A 26,348-nucleotide genomic window follows, 5' to 3' on the forward strand; every position below is an offset into this window, starting at 1 on the left:
ATAAAGAGTGCAGAGACTCTAAACAACTGTAGGTCGTTATCCATCTTAGCAGGATATAAGCTACATGAGTCCAAAGGTTACATAATCACATATCTAACTACAGTATACCTCAAGATCAAAAGCACAAATGTACATGATGAAAAGATACTATGTTTAACCCAATGCATGAAGCCTATTGGTGGTGGGACGGTTGATGGTATAGATCTACAGAAGGCCACTTCAAGGAGGACAAAGGGCTGTCCTGAGTAGTCTGCATGGTGAGAGGATAGAAGCTGGTATCAATAATAGTAGTAGAAGTCTGCTTGGTGAGAGGATATTTCATTTGGTTTAAATTTGATTAGGATTGCTTTTAGCCCACCAAAGGCTAGTCTTCCAAGAGTCCAAAAAATATATATTTACAAAAAGCTAAGTAAAAACACAAACAGAGATCCACATTCCCAAAACATTTACATATTACGAGTTACACCACCTAGCTAGGATAGTGGCTGGTGTCTAACATACAATTCATGTATGTGTCCAGTCATAAGTTATAAAAGGGGAACATCAGAACAATCTGTTGGTATTTCTTTCAGTGATGATGTGGCTGGAGACATGTTGCTTTTTGAAAGTCCAATATCTTGACAACTTGACTGCTGACATGCAAAACATTTTGGGACTGTGTTATCAGTGTCCAACCAGGCCTACTGGATTCACAGTAAATCCAATTGGCTTAAAGGCACATACACCAGTAATGCAAAATCAGGGTAAACTAATAGACCATTTTATTTGTCAAGTTCTCTGCACACAAGCTATAATAAATATGTGAAGGTGAGGAAGATGATAAACGTTATGAAAAGCCTCACCCTAATCTAAAATAGAAATTGCTCATTATAAAAACACAAGTCAACAAGTATGATATAATTTGATATATGTACAAAATGAATATTTACAAGATAGTAAAGCGTTAAAACCAAAACATACACTGTTTACATCACAGGGTTGTGGTTATGTAACATCTCAATAACTCAATGTAAAATCTGATTCCTAATCATAACGTCTGCACCATAGTGTCATTCAGTAATTCCCTTAATGCAGTTGTGAAAAGTTAAAGGTTTAAAAGTAAATGTACAGGTGGCATGTCAAATAAAATGTGAGACACTATGATGTGTGTTTAACTAAAGCGTTTACAGAGCATGTCAAATCTCCCTTTGATTCTGATCCATCCATGACCAATATCACAGTTCTGCCACGTTGTGTGTCAAAATTACTTGTAGATTGTTTTACTTTGATGTGACTGGAACTATGATAAGCAGATCAATACCAGCATACTGCCAGGGGGTCAGAATCTACTCCATCACATTCACCAATGTTAAAATAGGCTGACACATCCTTCCAATTACAGACTAGAGTATAGATAATCGACATGTCATCTGCATTGTAGAAAGAGAGTTCCTTGGTTGCACAATTTAGGTATAGCGCTATCTTTCGAGGTGTATCACTAAAAGTGATTAGTTTTTCGGTAACCGTACCGTGAATAGTATATTTTTGATTTCTATACCTGAGACACATTGTTCTTGAACCCAAAAGTCCAAACAAAAACCTCGCCGAAATCTTTTTAACTCCCAGTTCCCAGAAAGCCCCACTTCCCACTTCTATTTCCCAGCAGTGTTGTCCAGTGCTGAACTTACTCTTACTCACTAATTTTGATTGTTGTGATTGATGTCGAGCTGAATGAGTTAAAAAAGCTGATTCCGCATTTCCGGGAGTACAAAACACACTGCGTCTGTCATTGGAGATAGTCAGTTTCTGACTCAGTGTTTGTAGTGTGAGTCTCTCTGGAAGAGGTTTGATTACCTGCAGCATCTCCTTCCACACAAAGAACTGCAGGTGAGACTCATAGGGCCCCAGAGAGAAGGAGACCGGTGTCACCTTGAGGTCATCTACCCTGGACTTGTATGGACGCTCCTTGGTGGCGTCCTCAGTCGTGGCCTCCCCATGACGTTCTGGTGGTGGCATGTCCCTGTCCTTCAGTGCTTTTACCTCAGATAAGCCCATGTCATTCCACCAGTGCAGGAAACCCTCACTGTCTGGGATGTCCTGAGCAGATTTCATCATCACCTCCTTCTCTTTCCTCTCTGACAGTATCAACTCCATAGTCTCTAAATTCCCTCTCATCTTCTTCAAGGCCTTCTCTTCTTTCTCCTGCAACTCATTCTTTATCTGTTCTTCCCTCTTCTTCAGAAACTGGTGCATCTCTTCAAACTGGCTGCTGATTTGAGTCCTCAGCTGACAGGACTTAGTCTTGGTTTTTGTCATCTCTTCTTCCTGTTGTTCGGCCAGTTGCTCCACGGAGCTGTTGTCACTAGTGAGGAACTGAATGGCCTCATCTAGTTCCCGCCTCCTAGCTAAGGCTGCCTCTTTGATAGGTTTAAACTTATGCCCGTCATGCTTCTCCCCATCCCGGCATATGACGCAAACCAACTGTTGGTCTGTCTCACAGAATAGTTTCAGTTTCTCGTCATGGTCTGGACACAACCAGTCAGTCCCCTTTGAAAAAAATAAGCGTAATGCATTATTATTATTATTTTCTCCATAACATCCCAAATAAAGCATACACAGGTAGTGAATGAAAAGTGAAAAAATGCTGACTTGTAATATATTTTCCAAAAAGGTTGCTGGTTCGAATCCTCAAGCCAACTAGGTGAAAAATATGTCCATGTGCCCTTGAGCAAGGCATTTAACCCTAATTGCTCCTGTAAATTGCTCTGGATAAAAGCATCTGCTAAAATGTGAAATGTAAAAAACTCACCCCTCTCTTCTCATCGCGTACTGCTTCCTCTTTAGCTTTGTTGGCCAAGCTCTTCAGAATGTGGTTTGTTGAGAGGTTTCCCTCAGCTGTTGAGATTCTAGCCCGGCAATGAGGACACAGGTTCTGTGTTCTCCGAAAATGTGTAAAACATTGTCGACAAAATGAGTGACCGCAGGAGAGGCTAACTGGATCAGTGAAGAGAGAGAGACACACACAGAACAGGTTAGTTCCTCTATGTACGCAGTAGACGCCATCTCTCACACCAGATCCTTACCTAAGCCTGTGTTAAAATGAGGAAGCAGCTTTTAGTTTCACATCTATTCATCGTGGTTGTGAAACACTTTAACCACACCCTCTCTACGTGTACATTCAGCTCTACAGACACAGAGTGACTAATCTACCAATCACCTTGCATCATAAATAACTACTCAATATTATTTGTTGATCATTCAGTCGGTCAAAATTTACCCATGGTACATCACGGCTTTGATGCACAACCAGAAATTCTCCAGGTACCTGAAAGTAGCAACGAAGTAAAGAAGTCCAACATCACACCCTACTGGTTAATCAGTGCAGAGATATGAGATAGTCTTCAGACCTTGGTTTTAATGTCTAGGCTTCAGACCTTGGTTTTAATGCCTAGGCTTCAGACCTTGATTTTAATGTCTAGGCTTCAGACCTAGGTTTTAATGCCTAGGCTTCAGACCTTGGTTTTAATGCCTAGGCTTCAGACCTTGGTTTTAATGCCTAGGCTTCAGACCTTGGTTTTAATGTCTAGGCTTCAGACCTTGGTTTTAATGTCTATTCTTCAGACCTTGGTTTTAATGTCTATTCTTCAGACCTTGGTTTTAATGCCTATTCTTCAGACCTTGGTGTTTAATGCCTAGGCTTCAGACCTTTGCCTAGCTTCAGACCTTGGTTTTAATGCCTATGCTTCAGACCTTGGTTTTAATGCCTATGCTTCAGACCTTGGTTTTAATGCCTAGGCTTCAGACCTTGGTTTTAATGCCTAGGCTTCAGACCTTGGTTTTAATGTCTAGGCTTCAGACCTTGGTTTTAATGTCTAGGCTTCAGACCTTGGTTTTAATGCCTAGGCTTCAGACCTAGGTTTTAATGTCAAGGCTTCAGACCTTGGTTTTAATGCCTAGGCTTCAGACCTTGGTTTTAATGCCTAGGCTTCAGACCTTGGTTTTAATGCCTAGGCTTCAGACCTTGGTTTTAATGCCTAGGCTTCAGACCTTGGTTTTAATGCCTAGGCTTCAGACCTTGGTTTTAATGCCTAGGCTTCAGACCTTGGTTTTAATGCCTAGGTTTCAGACCTTGGTTTTAATGCCTAGGCTTCAGACCTTGGTTTTAATGTCTAGGCTTCAGACCTTGGTTTTAATGTCTAGGCTTCAGACCTTGGTTTTAATGTCTATTCTTCAGACCTTGGTTTTAATGTCTATTCTTCAGACCTTGGTTTTAATGCCTAGGCTTCAGACCTAGGTGTTAATGTCTAGGCTTCAGACCTTGGTTTTAATGCCTAGGCTTCAGACCTTGGTTTTAATGCCTATGCTTCAGACCTTGGTTTTAATGCCTATGCTTCAGACCTTGGTTTTAATGCCTAGGCTTCAGACCTTGGTTTTAATGCCTAGGCTTCAGACCTTGGTTTTAATGTCTGCTTCAGACCTTGGTTTTATCCTCAGACCTTGGTTTTAATGCCTAGGCTTCAGACCTTGGTTTTAATGCCTAGGCTTCAGACCTTGGTTTTAATGCCTAGGCTTCAGACCTTGGTTTTAATGCCTAGGCTTCAGACCTTGGTTTTAATGCCTAGGCTTCAGACCTTGGTTTTAATGCCTAGGCTTCAGACCTTGGTTTTAATGCCTAGGTTTCAGACCTTGGTTTTAATGCCTAGGCTTCAGACCTTGGTTTTAATGTCTATTCTTCAGACCTTGGTGTTAATGTCTAGGCTTCAGACCTTGGTGTTAATGTCTACACTTCAGACAGCGCCTGTGTTACACAGCAAACATACAGGAGGACAAGCTAAGACGTTGTTTTGTCCCCAATATCGTTTTTACCAGTGTGTTCCTTTCATGTGTAAACCCACCTAACTAACATGACAGTGATAAGGGAGAGATCATTAACATGACAGTGATAAGGGAGAGAGACTCTGCACACTAACTGCACACTCATATTTTAATTGCATCAACAACAGAAACATTAAATACATTGCTTGTGAACTCAACTATAGCAGAAAACAAAAGGACTTCTCATCTGACCACAAAAACAGACAAACCTCTGACACGGAACCCAAACCGGCAGCACGCGTGCACCATCGGGCATAAATGTATTTTGTCCCCCTACACCAAACGTGATCAAGACACGCAGGTTAAAATCTCAAAACAAACCCTGAACCTATGACATTAATTTGGGGACAATTTAGCTAGTTAGCTTGCTGTTGCTAGATAATTTGTCCTATATAGCTAGCTTGCTGTTGCTAGCTAATTTGTCCTGGGATATAAACATTAGGTTGCTATTTAATCTGAAATGTACAAGGTCCTCTACTCCGACAATTAATCCACACATAAAAACACCCAACCGAATCATTTCTAGTCATCTCTCCTCCTTTCAGGCTTTTTCATCGTTTAGCTTATATGGTGATTGGCATCTAAACTTTCAGACAACCGTCAACAGTTCATCTTTCAATCACCCATGTGGGTATAACCAATGAGGAGATGGCACGTGTGTACCTGCTTCTATAAACCAATGAGGAGATGGGAGAAGCAGGACATGCAGCACAACGCAGACGTGCGTGAGTAGTGTGGGTGCAATAATTGAATAACATAGATTCCTAAATTTATTTTGCAACGTTGGCGCATGCAACGTTGTGTAGTCAGGGTATGAGACTGGGATGCACTTGCTCTGCCTCTGACACGCACCCTACAGCCACTAAGGAGAGCCTAACATCCAGGGGAACATCACTTCCTGAAGGTGCTACTGCAGACTACAACCCTCAGATGGCCTCAACATGACAACCCAAACGTGACATGGATTAAATTACACCCAGACAGGGTTACAGACTAGCCTACTTAGCCACAACACAACAGCATTGAAAGAAAAATGGCAACTTGTAAATATGGAAAACCATAAACATATTGGTAGGCTACAGTAGAAGCTTCATTCGTATTCTTCTAGTCTACACGTTCTCTCATTTAACATTGCATCATGTACATGTACACATCTCCATGTAGCCTTGACTCATAAGTCGACATAATATTGTAGAAAGAAAAGTCACCGTGAAGCCACAACTCACTCATATCGACACCTCTCATTCGCGAGATCCTGCATCACGCCAATTGGTCCAGACGCGATAGCGCCATAGGGGGGCGAATATCATTGGGCGACATCAGCCTCTTTGAATTTACGGATGAAGCTGCGTTTAGCGGCCACACGACGCTGCCGCCATAGACCTGGAATAACTGCGAGGACCAACAAACAAAGAAGGACGTTCCGTATTAATGTAGAACATTTGAATCATGATTTCATCCACCCGAAGCCATCAAGGTCGAGAGACAACGGTTGGGTACCTAAAAGAACATTAACATGTAAGTATCTTACATTTTGTATCTGACACATCAGTGTTTACAGTTCCGTTTACGGGATGCTCTGTATCACCGATGGGCCAGCATCTTCACCATGCCCGCGGTCTATGGCTGTCACTACCGTAGCCTGATGGCAACGTGGATGCCGTGGCGTTACCCACCCAGTCGAGCACATGTTTTACGCCTACACATGAATGAAATATTTCCTCTCAGCTCTACACAGCATACATCTTTATCACGAATACTAAAACACATGTTGTTAATCAGTCACATTTGGCTCAGTGACGGTTGATAAATGGACAAAACGGGTTGTTCAACATCAACATGTCTGTAGTCTATTTAATCCCTCACAAGCCTGCTTGCTCTCTTTAATCCATCGGCTGCAATACAAAGGCATTCTGTGTATAGTTAGTTAATACAGCAGGGTGGTCGGGGGACTGGGACATAGTTAAAAATACACAATCAGTTCGTACCTTCATTACATGGGGATAAGATACTATATGCGTGGGAATACTTGAGAACAGATTTCCTAAATTAAAATCACTGAGTTGATTTCCTGGTGATTTTATGTCAATAGTCCTAATAAAAATAAAATAAATAAACTGTTTGATCATTATTATTATTATTATTGACCGTTATACCGTTAGCTGGGTGATGAACCAGCTGGGAACACTGACATGTACCAATGCTACTGTTTATGAAAGGATTTACGCTCATCATGTCTTGGTTATTAGCGCATGGATTTGCCCATCGTCAGGGTGTGTTGAGGCGTCACACTGAGGAATACAATGGAAGAAAACGAAACGGAAATGTACATAGGACGACACTAAACAACCTGATGGATTAATTTCTCTACCTCGTTTTACAAACGGACGTGTAGGTTATTATTAGTCCGTGATAATAGTGCCACTGCGGCGGGGATTATTTGGTCTCACTGTCATAGTTTATAATAGCCTACATATCTGCTCTTTGAGCGCGCAATATGTAGGCTATTTATATATATATATTTATATTTATATAGGGCTAGACGTTTTTGATACATAGGCTACTGGATTTTCGATTCCGTTCGCCTCATTTGTCTACGCATTCGCGCAAAGAGTCTATTTCCCGCGCGCAACATAGTTTCATGCATGTTCTTGCATTAACTCAGGTTAAACACGGTCAAACAGTGACTGGCACCTGCGTCTCTCGTGTGGCTTCATTTGATGTAGATCAACAGGAAAGTATTACAACCATACATCCTTGCAGTCGCAAAACGCTACTGTGTGTGGGTGAAGTGAAGGCACTGTGCACCTGTTCTAAGCTATTCCAAAAAACACGTGATATAGGCCTAAATAGACTATGAGTCATAATACCTATAAGTAACCACAAGGAAATGGTTTTCCACCATTCATTTTTCCGCAGGGGATTTTAGAAACGCTTAAAATAAGGGCTGTGTTTCATGTAGGTTTCCTCTGGTGTGACGTTTTGATAACCATGTAAATCTCTCTAGGACAAGGTGACTTTTATCAATATATTCCTGTGTATTTACATAGTGGGAAAATGATTGCAACCATTTCCCAGTTTGACCACTAGGTTTTATGGGTATTATGACGTCTTCACTGTGGGGCTCTATAGGGCGGGCCCAATGAATACACAGCCTATATACCAACCCTCTTAAAATATCAACCTCATACTTACTCCTGGCAGGTGAGTCATACACCATGCACCATTATCTAACTCCACACATATCTGTGATACAAAGTTGTAGCCTAGGTTCTGTATCCTACGGTCTTTATCCTACGGTCTGTATCCTACGGTCTGTATCCTACGGTCTGTATCCAAGGGTCTGTATCCAAGGGTCTGAAAGCCTAGGGTCCTGCATCCTATGGTCTGCAGCCTATGGTCTGCATCCTATGGTTCCCATCATTTGTATATTTAAGCAATAAGGCACCTTGGGGGTTTGTGGTATATTACCAATATACCATGGCTAATGGCTGTTCTTAGCCACAACTCAACGCTGTGTCTGAACACAGCCCTTAGCCGTGGTATATTGGCAATATACCACAAACCCCCAAGGTGCCTTATTGCTATTATGAACTGGTTACCAATGTAATTAGAGCAGTAAAAATACATGTTTTGCCATACCGGGTATACGGTCTGATATACCATGGCTGCCAGCCAATCAGCATTCAGGCCTCGAACCACCCAGTGTATAATAGCCTATATAGCATACTGAAATAAACTAAAATGTCCCTATACCTTGAAAGTATACCTGGGGATATATTGTCACATATTACACTATAACTGCCAGACCTGGTTTGACACACAGCTGTTTTAAGAGTGATTCCCAGTAACACTTGATCCCTTGTCCCGTATACAGAGGCCTAATTGACAGGGGTCTCCCATGTGAGCTTGTCCACTGTTAAGTTCCCATTGACTGTGGTTTAAACCCTCCCCATCCCACAGGAGACCACTACTCACTGTAAAAACCACATGAATCATTCATCCTGTTGACCGAATGACTGCATGGGTTGTAAGGGTAGTGTGTTGAAGCAGTCAAACCAATCACATGTCTGTCAGGGTGTAATGGAGAGGGTGTCCTCTGTGTGTCAGGGTGTAATGGAGAGGGTGTCCTCTGTGTGTCAGGGTGTAATGGAGAGGGTGTCCTCTGTGTGTCAGGGTGTAATGGAGAGGGTGTCCTCTGTGTGTCAGGGTGTAATGGAGAGGGTGTCCTCTGTGTGTCAGGGTGTAATGGAGAGGGTGTCCTCTGTGTGTCAGGGTGTAATGGAGAGGGTATCCTCTGTGTGTCAGGGTGTAATGGAGAGGGTGTCCTCTGTGTGTCAGGGTGTGGTGTCAGGGTGTTATGGTAGGGTGTGGTGTCAGAGTTTTGTGTCATGGTGTGGTGTCTGGGTGTGGTGTCAGAGTGTGGTTGCAGTAAATTAGATAGATGTTAATCATATTACGCTATGATCCAAAGATAATCTATTTTAGAGAAAGTGTGGGTATCAACAGTCATACAGCGTAACATTTGATTTAATATGTGTGTGTTTTTGTGTTTGCGCATATGCTGCGATTGCATGATTGTGTGGTGTCTTTGTGTGCTTTATCCCTTCTGCGCAAGGTCTCCAGAATGTCTGGTTGAGGAATTCACAGGAAAGGATAATGCCTACGGTCTGCAGGTCCAGTCCCTGCCATAAGCCCATGCAATAGAAACGGCAGCCATCTACATTCTGGTTCTGGTTAGGGATGTTCAGCCTCCTTCCTCTCCCTGCCACCTGCTCCCTATTTGGGCCTGGCAAGCGGATATTGCCTGAGTGAGCAGAATATTTTCACAATGAGGAAAGGTAGCACGCGCTCCAGCAGGTATATCTCTCTGGTCACCCCTAAAGCCAACTCCTCCTTTGGTCGTCTCTCCTTCCAGTTCTCTGTTGCCAATGACTGGAACAAAATACAAAAATCTCTGAAACTGGAAACACTTATATCCCTCACTAGCTTTAAGAACCAGCTATCAGAGCAGCTCCCAGGTCACTGCACCTGTACATAGCCCATCTATAATTTAGCCCAAACTACTACCTCTTCTCAAATCAAATGTATTTTTAAATAGCCCTTCGTACATCAGCTGATATCTCAAAGTGCTGTACAGAAACCCAGCCTAAAACCCCAAACAGCAAGCAAAGCATGTGAAAGAAGCACGGTGGCTAGGAAAAACTCCCTAGGAAAAACTCCCTAGAAAGGCCAAAAACCTAGGAAGAAACCTAGAGGAACCAGGCTATGAGGGGTGGCCAGTCCTCTTCTGGCTGTGCAGGGTGGATATTATAACAGAACATGGTCAAGATGTTAAAATGTTCATAAATGACCAGCATGGTCAAATAATAATAATCATAGTAGTTGTCGAGGGTGCAACAAGCACGTCCGGTGAACAGGTCAGGGTTCCATAGCCGCAGGCAGAACAGTTGAAACTGGAGCAGCAGCACAGCCAGGTGGACTGGGGACAGCAAGGAGTCATCATACCAGGTAGTCCTGAGGCATGGTCCTAGGGCTCAGGTCCTCCGAGAGAAAGACAGAAAGAGAGAATTAGAGAGAGCATATTTAAATTCACACAGGACACCGGATAAGACAAGAGAAATACTCCAGATGTAACAGACTGACCCTAGCCCCCCGACACATAAACTACTGCAGCATAAATACTGGAGGCTGAGACAGGAGGGATCAGAAGACACTGGCCCCATCCGATGATACCCCCCGGACAGGGCCAAACAGGCAGGATATAACCCCACCCACTTTGTCAAAGCACAGCCCCCACACCACTAGAGGGATGTCTCCAACCACCAACTTACCGTCCTAAGACAAGGCCGAGTATAGCCCACAACGATCTCCGCCATGGCACAACCCAAGGGGGGGGCGCCAACCCAGACAGGAAGACCACGTCAGTGACTCAACCCACTCAAGTGACGCACCCCTCCCATGGACGGCATGGAAGAACACCAGTAAGCCAGTTACTCAGCCCCTGTAAAAGGGTTAGAGGCAGAGAATCCCAGTGGAAAGAGGGGAACTGAGTCTGCGTCTCTCACATTGGTAGGCAGACCATTCCATAAAAATGGAGCTCTATAGGAGAAAGCCCTACCTCCAGCCGTTTGCTTAGAAATTCTAGGGACAATTAGGAGGCCTGCGTCTTGTGACCGTAGCGTACGTGTAGGTATGTACGGCAGGACCAAATCGGAAAGATGGGTAGGAGCAAGCCCATGTAATGCTTTGTAGGTTAGCAGTAAAACCTTGAAATCAGCCCTTGCCTTAACAGGAAGCCAGTGTAGGGAGGCTAGCACTGGAGTAATATGATCAAATTTTTGGGTTCTAGTCAGGATTCTAGCAGCCGTATTTAGCACTAACTGAAGTTTATTTAGTGATTTATCCGGATAGCCGGAAAGTAGAGCATTGCAGTAGTCCAGCCTAGAAGTAACAAAAGCATGGATACATTTTTCTGCGTCATTTTTGGACAGAAAGTTTCTGATTTTTGCAATGTTACGTAGATGGAAAAAAGCTGTCCTTGAAACAGTCTTGATATGTTCTTCAAAAGAGAGATCAGGGTCCAGAGTAACGCCGAGGTCCTTCACAGTTTTATTTCAGACGACTGTACAACCATCCAGATTAATTGTCAGATTCAACAGAAGATCTCTTTGTTTCTTGGGACCTAGAACAAGCATCTCTGTTTTGTCCGAGTTTAAAAGTAGAAAGTTTGCAGCCATCCACTTATTTATGTCTGAAACACAGGCTTCTAGCGAGGGCAATTTTGGGGCTTCACCATGTTTCATTGAAATGTACAGCTGTGTGTCGTCCGCATAGCAGTGAAATTTAACATTATGTTTTCGAATGACATCCCCAAGAGGTAAAATATATAGTGAAAACAATAGTGGTCCTAAAACGGAACCTTGAGGAACACCGAAATTTACAATTGATTTGTTAGAGGACAAACCATTCACAGAGACAAACTGATATCTTTCCGACAGATAAGATCTAAACCAGGCCAGAACTTGTCCATGTAGACCAATTTGGGTTTCCAATCTCTCCAAAAGAATGTGGTGATCGATGGTATCAAAAGCGGCACTAAGATCTAGGAGCACGAGGACAGATGCAGAGCCTCGGTCTGACGTCATTAAAAGGTCATTTACCACCTTCACAAGTGCAGTCTCAGTGCTATGATGGGGTCTAAAACCAGACTGAAGCGTTTCGTATACATTGTTTGTCTTCAGGAAGGCAGTGAGTTGCTGTGCAACAGCTTTTTCTAAAATTTTTGAGAGGAATGGAAGATTCGATATAGGCCGATTAGTTTTTTTATAATTTCTGGATCAAGATTCAGCTTTTTCAAGAGAGGCTTTATTACTGCCACTTTTAGTGAGCTTGGTACACATCCGGTGGATAGAGAGCCGTTTATTATGTTCAACATAGGAGGGCCAAGCACAGGAAGCAGCTCTTTCAGTAGTTTAGTTGGAATAGGGGTCCAGTATGCAGCTTGAGGGTTTGGAGGCCATGATTATTTTCATCATTGTGTCAAGAGATATAGTACTAAAGCACTTTAGTATCTCCCTTGATCCTAGGTCCTGGCAGAGTTGTGTAGACTCAGGACAATGGAGCTTTGGAGGAATACCCAGATTTAAAGAGGAGTCTGTAATTTGCTTTCTAATGATCATGATCTTTTCCTCAAAGAAGTTCATCCATTTATTACTGCTGTATTTATCCCCTACTGTATTTATTTATTTGATTTATTATTTGATTTATTTTGCTCCTTTGCACCATATTATTTATATTTTAACTTTGAACTTTCTTCAAACTACAAATCTACCATTCCAGTGTTTTACTTGCTATTCTTTATTTACTTTGCCACCATGGCATTTTTTGCCTTTACCTCCCTTATCTCACATCATTTGCTCACTTTGTATATAGTCTTATTTTTTTTCTTCTACTGCATCATTGATTGTATGTTGTTTTACTCCATGTGTAACTCTGTTTTTGTATGTTGTCGAACTGCTTTGCTTTATCTTGGCCAGGTCGCAATTGTAAATGAGAACTTGTTCTCAACTTGCCTACCTGGTTAAATAAAGGTGAAATAAATAAATAAAATAACAAGGTAGCCACCGAAACAGACCACTTATTAGTCATATGTTGTGTGTGTGGAGCGCAGGTCAGCTGTTTGTTCAGCCACACCCATTAATAACCCATCAACAACTGCCTGACTACATGTCATAAAGTGAAAACTTCAGTTGTGCCCCTTTCGTGTGTCCCGTTAACGGCGTGCAGCAGATAGAAAGTGTACAGACACAGGTGCCAAAGGTCCTAGTTAAGCTACTAAAATGTTGCAGTCTGGCTTCATTTTTTTTAAAGCTTGACAATTAATAACCAAAAAACAAAACCTGCAATAAAATAGAAACATGTTGGCCTATTATAGCACCATTTGAGCTGTATCCTAGGTTGGCGACTCAACTACAACGGCTACCATACCACAATGCACCATACCACAATGCACCATTCAACCGTGAAAACATGGTTTAAGTTGACATGCTAATGAACAGGGAACCATCGCGCTCTCCCAGAAGCTTGGCTGGTGTGTAAAACCCGCCAATTCAGACAAACCAAAAAGTTTCAACATTACAACAACCTATAGCTCCGTTTTTTGGTTATTCGTAGTTAATAAATACTTTTTGATTAGGGGGTCGCAGCATATTATGCACATCTGCGAGCATAGCAGCAAAGGACAAATATTATTTATCTCTTGTTTTAATATGTTAAAATGCTAATATGTTAAAAAGCAAATTTATTGTGTTTTTTTTTCTTTTCGATATGGTTCGTGCGCTGATTGAGTTTGACAACCCTGGGCTAGCGTATGTATTTACGTAGCTAGCTAATTATTTAGCAAGCTAAAAACATGGAGCCTAACGTTAGCTAGCTAGCTGCTGGGAGAATGTCATGTCATTGGAGGAGTAGGTGAGTGATCGACTTTTTCCCCTCATATCGTTTTTCGTTTTTGTGGCTTTTGGTGAATGTGTTCAAATGATCTAAAGTTACGCTGTTGCTACTGCCTGTAAACACACAGTCCAGTTCAAAGTGATTGATAACAGGCCCGTGTGGCAAATGTCTTATTTACATATAGGCCTGCTGTAACTCTGATTGGCTATGGCACACCGTTTTGTGTAGACTGGACAGGACCGAGGTTTTTATTCAGTTTTACTTACTGCAGTGTCTATTAATTGTCCCACTCTATATTGCTATAGAATTTTCACAAATGCCTTACTATATGTCATTCTCAAACATGCTATGAATTTATGAAAACGTTAAAATATCTAAGTAAAAAAAACAATTTAAAAGGGGAAGGGGGATACCTAGTCAGTTGTAAAACAATGCATTCAACTGAAATGTGTCTTCCGCATTTAACCCAACCCCTCTGAATCAGAGAGGTGCGCTGGGCTGCCATAATCGACATCCATATCATCGGTGCCCGGGGAACAGTGGGTTAACTGCCTTGCTCAGGGGAACAGTGGGTTAACTGCCTTGCTCAGGGGAACAGTGGGTTAACTGCCTTGCTCAGGGGAACAGTGGGTTAACTGCCTTGCTCAGGAGCAGAACGACAGATTTGTACCTTGTTGGTTGTATATGAACACATTTTAATGTGATTTCATGTTGCTAAAATGCTGTCAGTCCCATTTTAATATTAAGGCTATGTGAGAGGTTATGGAGCTACAGTCAGTGTCCAGACTTCAGTTTCCATTTAACCCATTTAAACAGAAGGCTACAGTTTTCTTTACGTGCAATAGGCCTATTTGAAGTCATATCTTGTAACTGTCAAATGTGTATATTGCCTCACATTCATCACACATAACATACCACTGCTATCATCCTCTTTAACCACTTCACCTGATCTTTCCCAAACATGACCTTTCTGGCCCTCCACTCTCTTTATTTTTAACTCTCCATTTCACAGCTTTCCTCTTGTTGAATTAAACTCCTTTTTTGCCTCCGTGGTTCAACCTCAACTTTCTCTGCCCGTTCCCAAAAGCATTTGGCGATTGGTGTGTTTTTGGTGTGCGTACAGTTAGGCCCTGAAGCTTAGGCTTACTGACTAATACCAGAGAGCCTCAAATAATGAAAGAGAACCTCAATGTAGCTCATAGATAGAAATTGCACAAGAAAGATACATTACAACATTATTTATTCAATCCACCCGCCAAGCACCCGCCCTTCATCCACACAATATTTCATTAGCCTAAACCCGCCAGCCCCGCGGATATAACCACGAGGACTAGAGTTATGAGTCAACCCGGACATCATAAATGTGTGTGTTTGTGAGCGCGTGTGCAAGAGAGAAAGAGAGTTATGTGTGTAATATGTACATCAAATCTAAACTAAAATATATGTACATGACTGGGTGAACTTTATGACTGGGTGAACTTTATGACTGGGTGAACTTTATGACTGGGTGAACTTTATGACTGGGTGAACTATATGACTGGGTGAACTATATGACTGGGTGAACTATATGACTGGGTGAACTCTACATGACTGGGTGAACTCTACATGACTGGGTGAACTCTACATGACTGGGTGAACTCTACATGACTGGGTGAACTTAGAAGAATAGATATAGTGTCTAGTTTGGTTATCAGACAAGAAGTTGTGTATACATTCTTTATTAACATGGCACCTTTTATAGCTTTACTGGTATCTGCAACGCTTTGTCAAATACTCTACTGTCGACGCCACCCTAGTTCCATATCTTCATCTGCATGAAATAAAATGGAAATAACTGACTTTAAATAGCTTGACAAATAAGGCAGCTGTCAGTGTGCATACAGATCAGGATCAATATTACCTGTCGCCAATGGTGACAGCTAGTCTTACTGGGGTCCGACACATAACGAAAAACACATTACAGGCAAAATACTTAGATACATTTAAAAACATTAACATGTAGTGTGTGTGTCTGTGCATCTATCAGTAACACGTACATGTCAGTAGATGCACACAACAAGTAGGTGACGTGTGGTATGTTAGATACTGTACAAGTTTGCATGTTCACTTGTTTTGTCTGTGTTTATTTCCTTGAAGGTCGTACCATACAACCATACAACCTCTCTCACTGTGTGATGTATGGTAAGCTGCTGGTAATGGCGACTTTGTTTGTGTGAGTGTGTGTGTGTGTGGGAGTGTGCTGCAGTGACCCAGCATCTCTTCTGTCTGTTTTTAATCATTGGCATTAAGAACCTTTATTTCAAATCGTCTTCCTGTCGACCTCGTTCCTCATGTAGGCTGCTGTAGCTCTTTTAATGATATCTGCAATAGTACCATGGTATTCACTGAGGCCTATTTTCATGTTGTTGTCTAAAGTACACTGCACTAGAGGTCGACCGATTATGATTTTTCAACACCGATACCGATTATTGGAGGCCCAAGAAAGCTGATACCGATTTAATTGGCCGATTTGTGTTATTTTTAATTTATTTTTATTTTATATATATATATATATTTGTAATAATGACAATTACAACAATACTTAATGAACAATGAACACTTTTATTTTAACTTAATATAATACATCAATAAAATCAATTTAGTCTCAAATAAATAATGAAACATGTTCAATTTGGTTGAAATAATGCAAAACAAAGTGTTGGAGAAGAAAGTAAAAGTGCAATATGTGCCATGTAAAAAAAGCTAATGTTTAAGTTCCTTGCTCAGAACATGAGAACATATGAAAGCTGGTGGTTCCTTTTAACTTCAATATTCCCAGGTAAGAAGTTTTAGGTTGTAGTTATTACAGGACTATTTCTCTCTATACCATTTGTATTTCATATACCTTTGACTATGGGATGTTCTAATAGGTACTTTAGTATTGCCAGCCTAATCTCGGGAGTTGATAGGCTTGAAGTCATAAAGAGCGCAATGCTTGAAGCATTGTGAAGAGCTGCTGGCAAACACAGTAAAGTGCTGTTTGAATTAATGCTTATGAGCCTGCTGCTTTCTACCACCGCTCAGTCAGGCTGCTCTATCAAATCATACACTTAATTATAACATAATAACACACAGAAATACGAGCCTTAGGTCATTAATATGGTCAAATCCGGAAACTATCATTTACAAAACAAAACGTTTATTCTTTCAGTGAAATACGGAACCGTTCCGTATTTTACCTAACGGGTGGCATCCCTAAGTCTAAATATTGCTGTTACATTGCACAACCTTCAATGTTATGTCATAATTACGTAAAATTCTGGCAAATTAGTTCGCAACGAGCCAGGCGGCCCAAACTGTTGCATATACCCTGACTCGGCTTGCACTGAACGCAATAGAAGTGACACAATTTCCCCAGTTTAATATTGCCTGCTAACATGAATTTCTTTTAACTAAATATGCAGGTTTAAAAATATATACTTCTGTGTATTGATTTTAAGAAAGGCATTGATGTTTATGGTTAGGTACAGTCGTGCAACGATTGTGCTTTTTTCGCAAATGCGCTTTTGTTAAATCATCCCCCGTTTGGCGAAGTCGGCTGTCTTTGTTAGGAAGAAATAGTCTTCACAGTTCGCAACGAGCCAGGCGGCCCAAACTGCTGCATATACCCTGACTCTGTTGCACAGAACGCAAGAGAAGTGACACAATTTCCCTAGTTAAAAGAAATTCATGTTAGGAGTCAATATTAACTAAATATGCAGGTTTAAAAATGTATACTTGTGTGTTGATTTTAATTAAGGCGTTGATGTTTAGGTACACATTGGTTCAATGACAGTGCTTTTTTTCACGAATGCGCTTGTTAAATTACCCGTTTGGCAAAGTAGGCTGGGATTCAATGATAAATTAACAGGCACCGCATCGATTATATGCAACGCAGGACAAGCTAGATAACTACACATGGTTGATATTACTAGTTTAACATTAACATTTTAGTCATTTAGCAGACGCTCTTATCCAGAGCGACTTACAGTAGTGAATGCATACATTTCATTTCATGCATTTTTTAAAATGTTTTATTGTACTGGCCCCCCGTGGGAATCGAACCAACAACCCTGGCGTTGCACACACCATGCTGGCGTTGCAAACACCATGTTCTACCAACTGAGCCACAGGGAAGGCAACTAGTGATTATGTTAAGATTGATTGTTTTTTATAAGATACGTTTAATGCTAGCTAGCACCTTACTTTGGCTCCTTGCTGCACTCGCATAACAAGTAGTCAGCCTGCCACGCAGTCTCCTCGTGGAGTGCAATGTAATCGGCAATGTAATCGGCCATGATCGGTGTCCCAAAAAATGCAGATTTACCGATTTGTTATGAGAACTTGAAATCGGCCCCAATTAATCGGCCATTCCGATTAATCGGTCAACCGCTACATTGCACAATTAATTCAGAAGAATTTTCTGAAGAGGGTCCTGTCCCACATAACTTGACCAAGTGGGTGTATGTCAGGCCAGGTGGAATAACTTGGCAATGGCCTTCGTTTGAGAACTCACAATGTCCCGCTGGCTGCTACTTGACTTTGTTCAAAGCCATTTTCACTGGACCATTCCTGTCCTTTCACATAACTACAACAGGCAAATCAAAGTCTGGTTGTTGAGTGGCCCCATACAAGTGGCCCCATACAAGCGCAACTAAAAAGTTTTCATTATGTTAGATTCATTTTACAGTACTTAGCTGAGGTGAGACTTGTTAGCACTTTAAGATGTGTATTTGTTTGATAGGAACAACAAGATGAACACATAAGAATGTGACAACAAGATGAATGACATAAAGATAATGGTTCAGATGTGGTCACATGCTTCCTGTTCTTACATTTGCAGATTTTCCCAGAAGTGTTATCCGAGAGATGACTAATTCACAGAACCGTTTAGAAAAAGTGAAGTGCCGTTTCAGATAATGGAACAAATGTCTACTTCTGATATGTAGTTCTTGGAAAGGCCCTCGAGTGACAGGTTCATTGTCTCCGCCGCCCTCCATGATCGTTCAGATGGTTGACCTACATCCTGCTGTCTCTGACGGTACTTCACTGAGGGGTCTTGTTCGTTTTCTCGTACTTTCTTTTCATGCTGTCTGTGGTTGAGGCACGCTCGTCAAGGTCAGCAGGCAAGGGCTCTTAATTAGCATCATCGTCATGGTGACCTCTCCTACCTCCTCACGAAGCTCATATAAGGGCAAGTCTGGCTTGGAGACGTCTGATAGGCTGACTCTCTAGGTCTTCTTCCAGTCAGTTTCACCTGCGATCTGACAGACCAACAGGAGGCAGCGAGCTCTGGCAAGCCTGTCTGTCTGGAGAAGTAGGGCAGGAGAGTTTAGTGTGTCTGTGTGTGTCATATAACCACTAACTCCTAACCACTAAGTCCTAACACTAATCACTAACTCCTAACCACTAACTCCTTACCCTAACCCTAATTGTAACTCTAACCCTAAATCTAACCCCTACACTTAAAATAGCCTTTGTCTTCATGGGGACATAGGAAAAGAAAAATAAGTGTTCTTGTTTTACTGTCCTTGTGGGGACTTTTGGGGATTTCAGGTCCCTACAATGATAGAAGAACCAACTAACACACACACACACACACAGTAGAGGAGTCGCACGTGTACATGATGAACTCTATAACAGTCTCTATATCTGAGGAAGGATTAATTGGTGTGTCCCCCTTTCTGACTCTCAGCCCCAAAAGACAAATAGCACAGGGGTGCAGACAGGGGAGGTGAGGGTTAAAAGAGCGTGCCTGCAGGGTGATGTTTGCTCTGTGAGCAGCAGTGAAGCAGAAAGCCAGTATTGGGTCAGTTCCTGCCTTGCCAAGTTCTATTAGCTCCCATAGAGTGAGATGACCCCTGTGGGGTGTACTGTTACTGCGCTGAACTGGAAGGCTGCAAGGCTGGGACGGGGCGTATCCCACTGACACCTGTCTGTACAGGACGACATCCTACACTGGCTGGCATATCTGGGTGTCAATGAAATCCGTCTATTAAGGATAGTATGAATAACTTTAACCACACTGGGACTATATGTACCTGGAGCCTCCTGACACAGCCCAGCCACACCTGTCTGACTCATCTGCACTCCTGAGCAAGTACCAGGAAGTTCAAAGGTCAACTTAATTTTTTTTTAAAGGATAGAAAGGTGTCATTGAAAAATACTGAACGTTTCAACCCTAATGCTTCTGAAACTACTGCTGCTGCTGTTTGGGGAGCACTTGGGTAGCGATACTTTGAGGATTTCCCCGCTAAGGGAATGTATTTTATCTCTGTGAATGTGGATGTACCCAACGACTCACCTGAAACCTGATCTCGTCTGCTGTGTGGAGAACATAGAAACACAAGAGGAAAGGAAAGACAACATCTATAGGAGGAAAATAATCTAGAGGAGAAGGAAAGCACAACTGAAGATCACTTACTCTGACTTGGTGTGTGTTTTTTTTAATAGCTCTTAGTCACATACAAAATCTCTGAATACAGTGTCACTTGACTGAATCAACTGGTAGATTTACCCGAGCACAAATATGTGGGTCAGTTTAATGCCAGACAGTTGTACTGCATGTATATTTCATAATGAAGCAGTAAAGTGTTATAACATTAACTTACTGGATGTAAGATTCCAAAGGGCTTCCCTGGACACTGTGTCACTACTGCTACTGTCAGTGTTAAACCACACGGCTTTCACGTGTTTACAATGTAACGTGTATAACAAGAGGACATTTGTGTAAATTGTAGCTAAGGAGATGCACTACAACATTGGAAATGTGGGGCTGGGGACTATTTCCTACCTCGTGAAAAACTCAACCTTAATTTTTCAAACTCTTTTCTGGCCATGTTGATATTTCATTAAATCCAACCTGTAATCAGGGTAGACGTAACATAGTAATCCTAAATCCGGGACACTCCAATTAGTATCAGATGTTACGTTTTGTATGGTATGTATTAATCTGTGGATGTCCATCATGCATTTCATGTTGATATGTTATGAATTACAATTTGTTGTGGCTAACGTTTGCTAGTTGCTAGGTTGCTAACGGTAACATTAGCTAGGTTAGGGTTAAGGTTAAAGGGTTAAGGTTTGGGTTGGGGTTAAGGGGAGGTTGAGCTAAAATGCTAAAGTTGTCCGTGAAGAGATTCGAACATGCAATCTTTGGGTTGCTAGACGTTCCCGTTACGTCTTCACCCATCCATCCCGACCCAACCAACTCTACTTTAGATTTTGTCTTAAGTAACCTTCTGTCTTATGTAACACATCATACTCATTTGGGTGGTCCGGATTTCCGTTTACTATGTTACGTCCGGTCTATGAGACCAGGCTGTTAAATCATGCATAGCCTGCAGAAACATTATGTAGCAGAGTACTGTAGATGTCTGTTGAACTGATATAGGTATCTGGCTAGTGATAACAGAAAACTGCTGCCCTATCCAGCATAATAAAGGAATGAGTCCTGTATGCCCCATGTATTTTAGATTGGCCCTGCCTTATACCCCAGGCACCCAGACGCTCTAAGACACACAGAGGACTGATGAATAGACAGACTCAGGTACAGCACAGTGTGTGTGAGAGGGAGAGTCGGTTAAAGATGGGGTACTGAGACATACAGTGTGACGTATTGTTTAGACAGAGAGAGTGTAGCTGTATGAGATGTGTCACGGCCCGGGTGTTGGAGAGGGACAGACAGCCACTGTGTCTCCAGGGCCTGGGGTTCTGCCACTGTGTCTCCAGGGCCTGGGGTTCTGCCACTGTGTCTCCAGGGCCTGGGGTTCTGCCACTGTGTCTCCAGGGCCTGGGGTTCTGCCACTGTGTCTCCAGGGCCTGGGGTTCTGCCACTGTGTCTCCAGGGCCTGGGGTTCTGCCACTGTGTCTCCAGGGCCTGGGGTTCTGCCACTGTGTCTCCAGGGCCTTGGGGTTCTGCCACTGTGTCTCCAGGGCCTGGGGTTCTGCCACTGTGTCTCCAGGGCCTGGGGTTCTGCCACTGTGTCTCCAGGGCCTGGGGTTCTGCCACTGTGTCTCCAGGGCCTGGGGTTCTGCCTCAGCCTCAGCCAACATCTCTGACAGCCTGCTGTCCATATGTCCAACTGTCTTTCTGGTAGTTGTATACCTGCTGTGCCATGTCTGTCTATCTGTCTGTCAGTTTGTCTACTCTACTGTACCTAACTTATTTTGTAGTGTTTATCCATCTGTCCCTCCAGTGTGTGTCACTGTGTGGTGTGTCACTGTGTGGTGTGTCACTGTGTGGTGTGTCACTGTGTGGTGTGTCACTGTGTGGTGTGTCACTGTGTGGTGTGTCACTGTGTGGTGTGTCACTGTGTGTGTGTGACTGTGTGTGTGTGTGACTGTGCGGTGTGTGTGTGTGACTGTGCGGTGTGTGTGTGTGACTGTGCGGTGTGTGTGTGTGTGTGTGTGTGACTGTGCGGTGTGGCTGTGTGTGGTGTGTGTGTGACTGTGTGTGACTGTGTGGTGTGTGCGTCAGATTACTCTGATGTGTACTGGTCAACTTCTGATTTGCTATCATGCTCTAGTCAGGATGCTGCTCCTCTATGAGCTACATACTGGTACTGCTCCTCTATGAGTTACATACTGGTACTGCTCCTCTATGAGATACATACTGGTACTGCTCCTCTATGAGATACATACTGGTACTGCTCCTCTATGAGTTACATACTGGTACTGCTCCTCTATGAGTTACATACTGGTGCTGCTCCTCTATGAGTTACATACTGGTACTGCTCCTCTATCAGTTACATACTGGTACTGCTCCTCTGTGAGTTATGTACCGGTACTGCTCCTCTATCAGTTACATACTGGTACTGCTCCTCTATGAGTTACATACTGGTGCTGCTCCTCTATGAGCTCATGTACTGGTGCTGCTCCTCTATGAGCTCATGTACTGGTGCTGCTCCTCTATGAGATGCATACTGGTGCTGCTCCTCTATGAGATACATACTGGTGCTGCTCCTCTATGAGTTACATACTGGTACTGCTCCTCTATGAGTTACATACTGGTACTGCTCCTCTATGAGTTACATACTGGTGCTGCTCCTCTATGAGTTACATACTGGTGCTGCTCCTCTATGAGTTACATACTGGTGCTGCTCCTCTATGAGTTACATACTGGTGCTGCTCCTCTATGAGTTATGTACCGGTGCTGCTCCTCTATCAGTTACATACTGGTACTGCTCCTCTATGAGTTACATACTGGTGCTGCTCCTCTATGAGCTCATGTACTGGTGCTGCTCCTCTATGAGCTCATGTACTGGTGCTGCTCCTCTATGAGCTCATGTACTGGTGCTGCTCCTCTATGAGATGCATACTGGTGCTGCTCCTCTATGAGTTACATACTGGTGCTGCTCCTCTATGAGCTACATACTGGTACTGCTCCTCTATGAGATACATACTGGTGCTGCTCCTCTATGAGATACATACTGGTACTGCTCCTCTATGAGTTACATACTGGTACTGCTCCTCTATGAGATGCATACTTGTGCTGCTCCTCTATGAGATACATACTTGTGCTGCTCCTCTATGAGTTACATACTGGTGCTGCTCCTCTATGAGCTCATTACTGGTACACCTACGCACAGTTGAAGTCAGAAGTTTACATAAACTTAGGTTGGAGTCATTAAAACTCATTTTTAAACCACTCCACACATTTCTTGTTAACAAACTATAGTTTTGTCAAGTCGGTTAGGACATCTACTTTGTGCATGACACAAGTCATTTTTCCAACTATTGTTTACAGACAGATTATTTCACTTATAATTCACTGTATCACAATTCCAGTGGGTCAGAAATGTATATACAGTAAGTTGACTATGCCTTTAAGTAGCTTGGAAAATTCCAGAAAATGAGGTCATGGCTTTAGAAGCTTCTGATAAGCTAATTGACATCATTTGAGTCAATTGGAGGTGTACCTGTGGATGTATTTCAAGGGCTACCTTCAAACTCAGTGCCTCTTTGCTTGACATCATGGGAATATCAAAAGAAATCAGCCAAGACCTGGTTCACAAAATAAATGGCATCATGAGGAAGGAAAATTATGTGGATATATTGAAGCAACATCTCAAGACATCAGTCAGGAAGTAAAAGCTTGGTCGCAAATGGGTCTTCCAAATGGACAATGACCCCAAGCATACTTCCAAAGTTGTGGCAAAATGGCTTAAGGACAACAAAGTCAAGGTATTGGATTGACCATCACAAAGCCCTGACCTCAATCTTATGGATACATTTGTGGGCAGAACTGAAAAAGTGTGTGCGAGCAAGGATCCTACAAACCTGACTCAGTTACACCAGCTCTGTCCGGAGGAATGGGCCAAAATGCACCCAACTTATTGTTGGAAGCTTGTGGAAGGCTACCCAAAACGTTTGACCCAAGCTAAACAATTTAAAGGCAATGCTACCAAATACTAATGAGTGAATGTAAACATGTGATGAAAGAAATAAAAGCTGAAATAAATCATTCTCTCTACTATTATTCTAACATTTCACATTGTTAAAATAAAGTGGTGATCCTAACTGACCTAAAACAACGATTTCTTACTAGGATTATATGTCAGGAATTGTGAAAATCTGAGTTTAAATGTATTTAGCTAAGGTGTATGTAAACTTCCAACTTCAACTGTATGTAAACACAGTGAGGATTGTTAGTCAGAACTTACTGTTTGTGCTGAGGTTAGTCAGAATTGGCTCTAAGTGCTCAATCTGGGTGGCAGTATACACAATGGATGTCATCCTCGTAAAACCATCCTTGTACAAATTTTTCTTGGGCGTACAGTAAGGATGTAACTGTATATAGATAAACAGTATGAAGAACAATACTACCTCTGGTGCCACACAGAGATGAAGGAATCCTGGGGGTTTAATAGTGTTCCTTGTAGACTAAACACAATGGGGAGATCATTATCAAGGCTTGATCTCATGGAAATAGTAGGTTTGCTGTTTGCTGCCTTAACCTCCCAGGAAGCATTGAGTTAACTGGGGCTGAAAGACAACAGTCTTAGTGGGCTGTACCTTGGTTAGTTTTGTAGTGATTGGTTGATTTTCCTTTTTTTCCTCCAATGACGTTACCATTGGACCATACTCTTCATCCAGAATCAAACATTGCACATGCTCGGGCCAGTCTTTCATAATACATCATTTTTTTTAACATACAGTACTTTCCCAAATTATTGTTTTTCAAATATGTTTAGTTTTATATTTTCCCCTCAGTCTGTCCAGGGTCAGCGTCAAGTTACTGTACCATATTACCAAACGTAAACCTAAAAATTACGATGTCACCGACAGTGCAGGAAAGTAGTTTTTAGCCATGTAGCGGTGTAGCTGACTGCTGGTGGACTACTGGTGACTACTACTGGGATTGTTGACATTGACAGTTCAGCATTATTTTATTTTATTTTAAGATAAACTAAAATAATGCTGAACTGTCAATGTCAACAATCCCAGTAGTCCACCAGTAGTCAGCTACACCGCTACATGGCTAAAAACTACTTTCCTGTAGGTAACTAGTGGTGTAGGTAACTAGTGGTGTAGGTAACTAGTGGTGTAGGTAACTAGTGGTGTAGGTAACTAGTGGTGTAGGTAACTAGTGGTGTAGGTAACTGCTGGTGTAGTCTAACTAATGGAACTGCCCACTACATCTTACACAAGAAAACATAACATAACCCTTATTTGTTGTTCTCTATCTGACCATTGTGCGAAGTAATTACTCTCTGGCTGTCACACAGATGTCACTACCCTGTCACCCTCACCGGGTCGGCAGAAACCGGATGTATCTGGTTTTCAGGGTAAATGAAAATAGAGCCTTTGATGCGGTCTTCCTCTTTCGCACGTTAATCTTAACTCTTCCTACACATTTTCTGGATTAGTTGAACAGTGTAGAAGAGAACTTCCTCTTTTTTTCTTCTCATCAGGACCAGAAAGAAAGAAAGTGCTCTCTGTCATTTCTTTTATCTGCTACTTTGTATTATATGACATTTGGATTTAGATATCATTCTTTTTTTTTACCAGGTAGTTTTGATATAGTGAACTGCTTTTTCTAAGTAACTTAAGTTAAACAAATGATACCCCTTAATCTCGTAATGATTGGTTTACTGTAGCTCAACGTCTTGCGATGTGAAGTAATTGGTAGTTAGATTGTATGTTCAGAGTAGCTTCCCCAACATTGGACATGGATACCTCCTACTCTGTTTTATCTGAGGAATGGAGGTTGTGTGTACTATTGTTAGTGAAAGTGCTTCTCTTCTAAAAACAGGTACCTGTTCTCTGTGAGAGAGTGACTCTACCTCTTGAGAATGAGGACCGCTAGTCCTGTCGCTTATTTATCTGAGATATGGTTTGTTTTTGAGGTCCTCATTTCAAATCAAATCAAATCCAATTGTATTGTATTTGTCACATGCGCCAAATACAACAGGTGTAGACCTTACAAGTGAAATGCTTACTTACAAGCCCTTAACCAACAACACCGTTTTAAGAAAAATAAGTGTTATGTAAAAATAGAAAATAAAAGTAACAAATAA

General features: G+C 42.1%; 2 protein-coding genes across 4 annotated transcripts in view; one reads left to right on the forward strand and one right to left on the reverse strand.

Moving 5' to 3' along the window:
* Positions 1 to 738: 738 nt before the first annotated feature.
* LOC106566443 (nuclear factor 7, brain) lies at positions 739 to 3,104 on the reverse strand. The gene is made up of 2 exons (XM_014134486.2): positions 2,789 to 3,104; positions 739 to 2,526 (listed from the first exon to the last, which is right to left on the reverse strand). The coding sequence occupies exon 2, from the start codon at positions 2,293 to 2,295 to the stop codon at positions 1,294 to 1,296; it is 1,002 nt and encodes a 333-aa protein (XP_013989961.2). The 5' UTR covers positions 2,296 to 2,526; positions 2,789 to 3,104; the 3' UTR covers positions 739 to 1,293.
* A 3,095-nt stretch (positions 3,105 to 6,199) lies between these two features.
* Positions 6,200 to 26,348, forward strand: part of LOC106566442 (solute carrier organic anion transporter family member 4A1) — a 74,009-nt gene continuing 53,860 nt past the window's right edge. For 2 of the 3 annotated variants that reach the window (XM_045692934.1, XM_014134482.2), the window contains exon 1: positions 19,922 to 20,260. The gene's annotated coding sequence lies outside the window, so the exon portion shown is untranslated. Of the gene's footprint in view, positions 6,373 to 19,921; positions 20,261 to 26,348 lie in introns of those variants that run through there. The other variant, XM_014134480.2, reaches the window with a different exon arrangement.

The sequence above is a fragment of the Salmo salar genome, chromosome ssa13 (assembly GCF_905237065.1).
Source record: "Salmo salar chromosome ssa13, Ssal_v3.1, whole genome shotgun sequence".
NCBI lineage: Eukaryota > Metazoa > Chordata > Actinopteri > Salmoniformes > Salmonidae > Salmo > Salmo salar.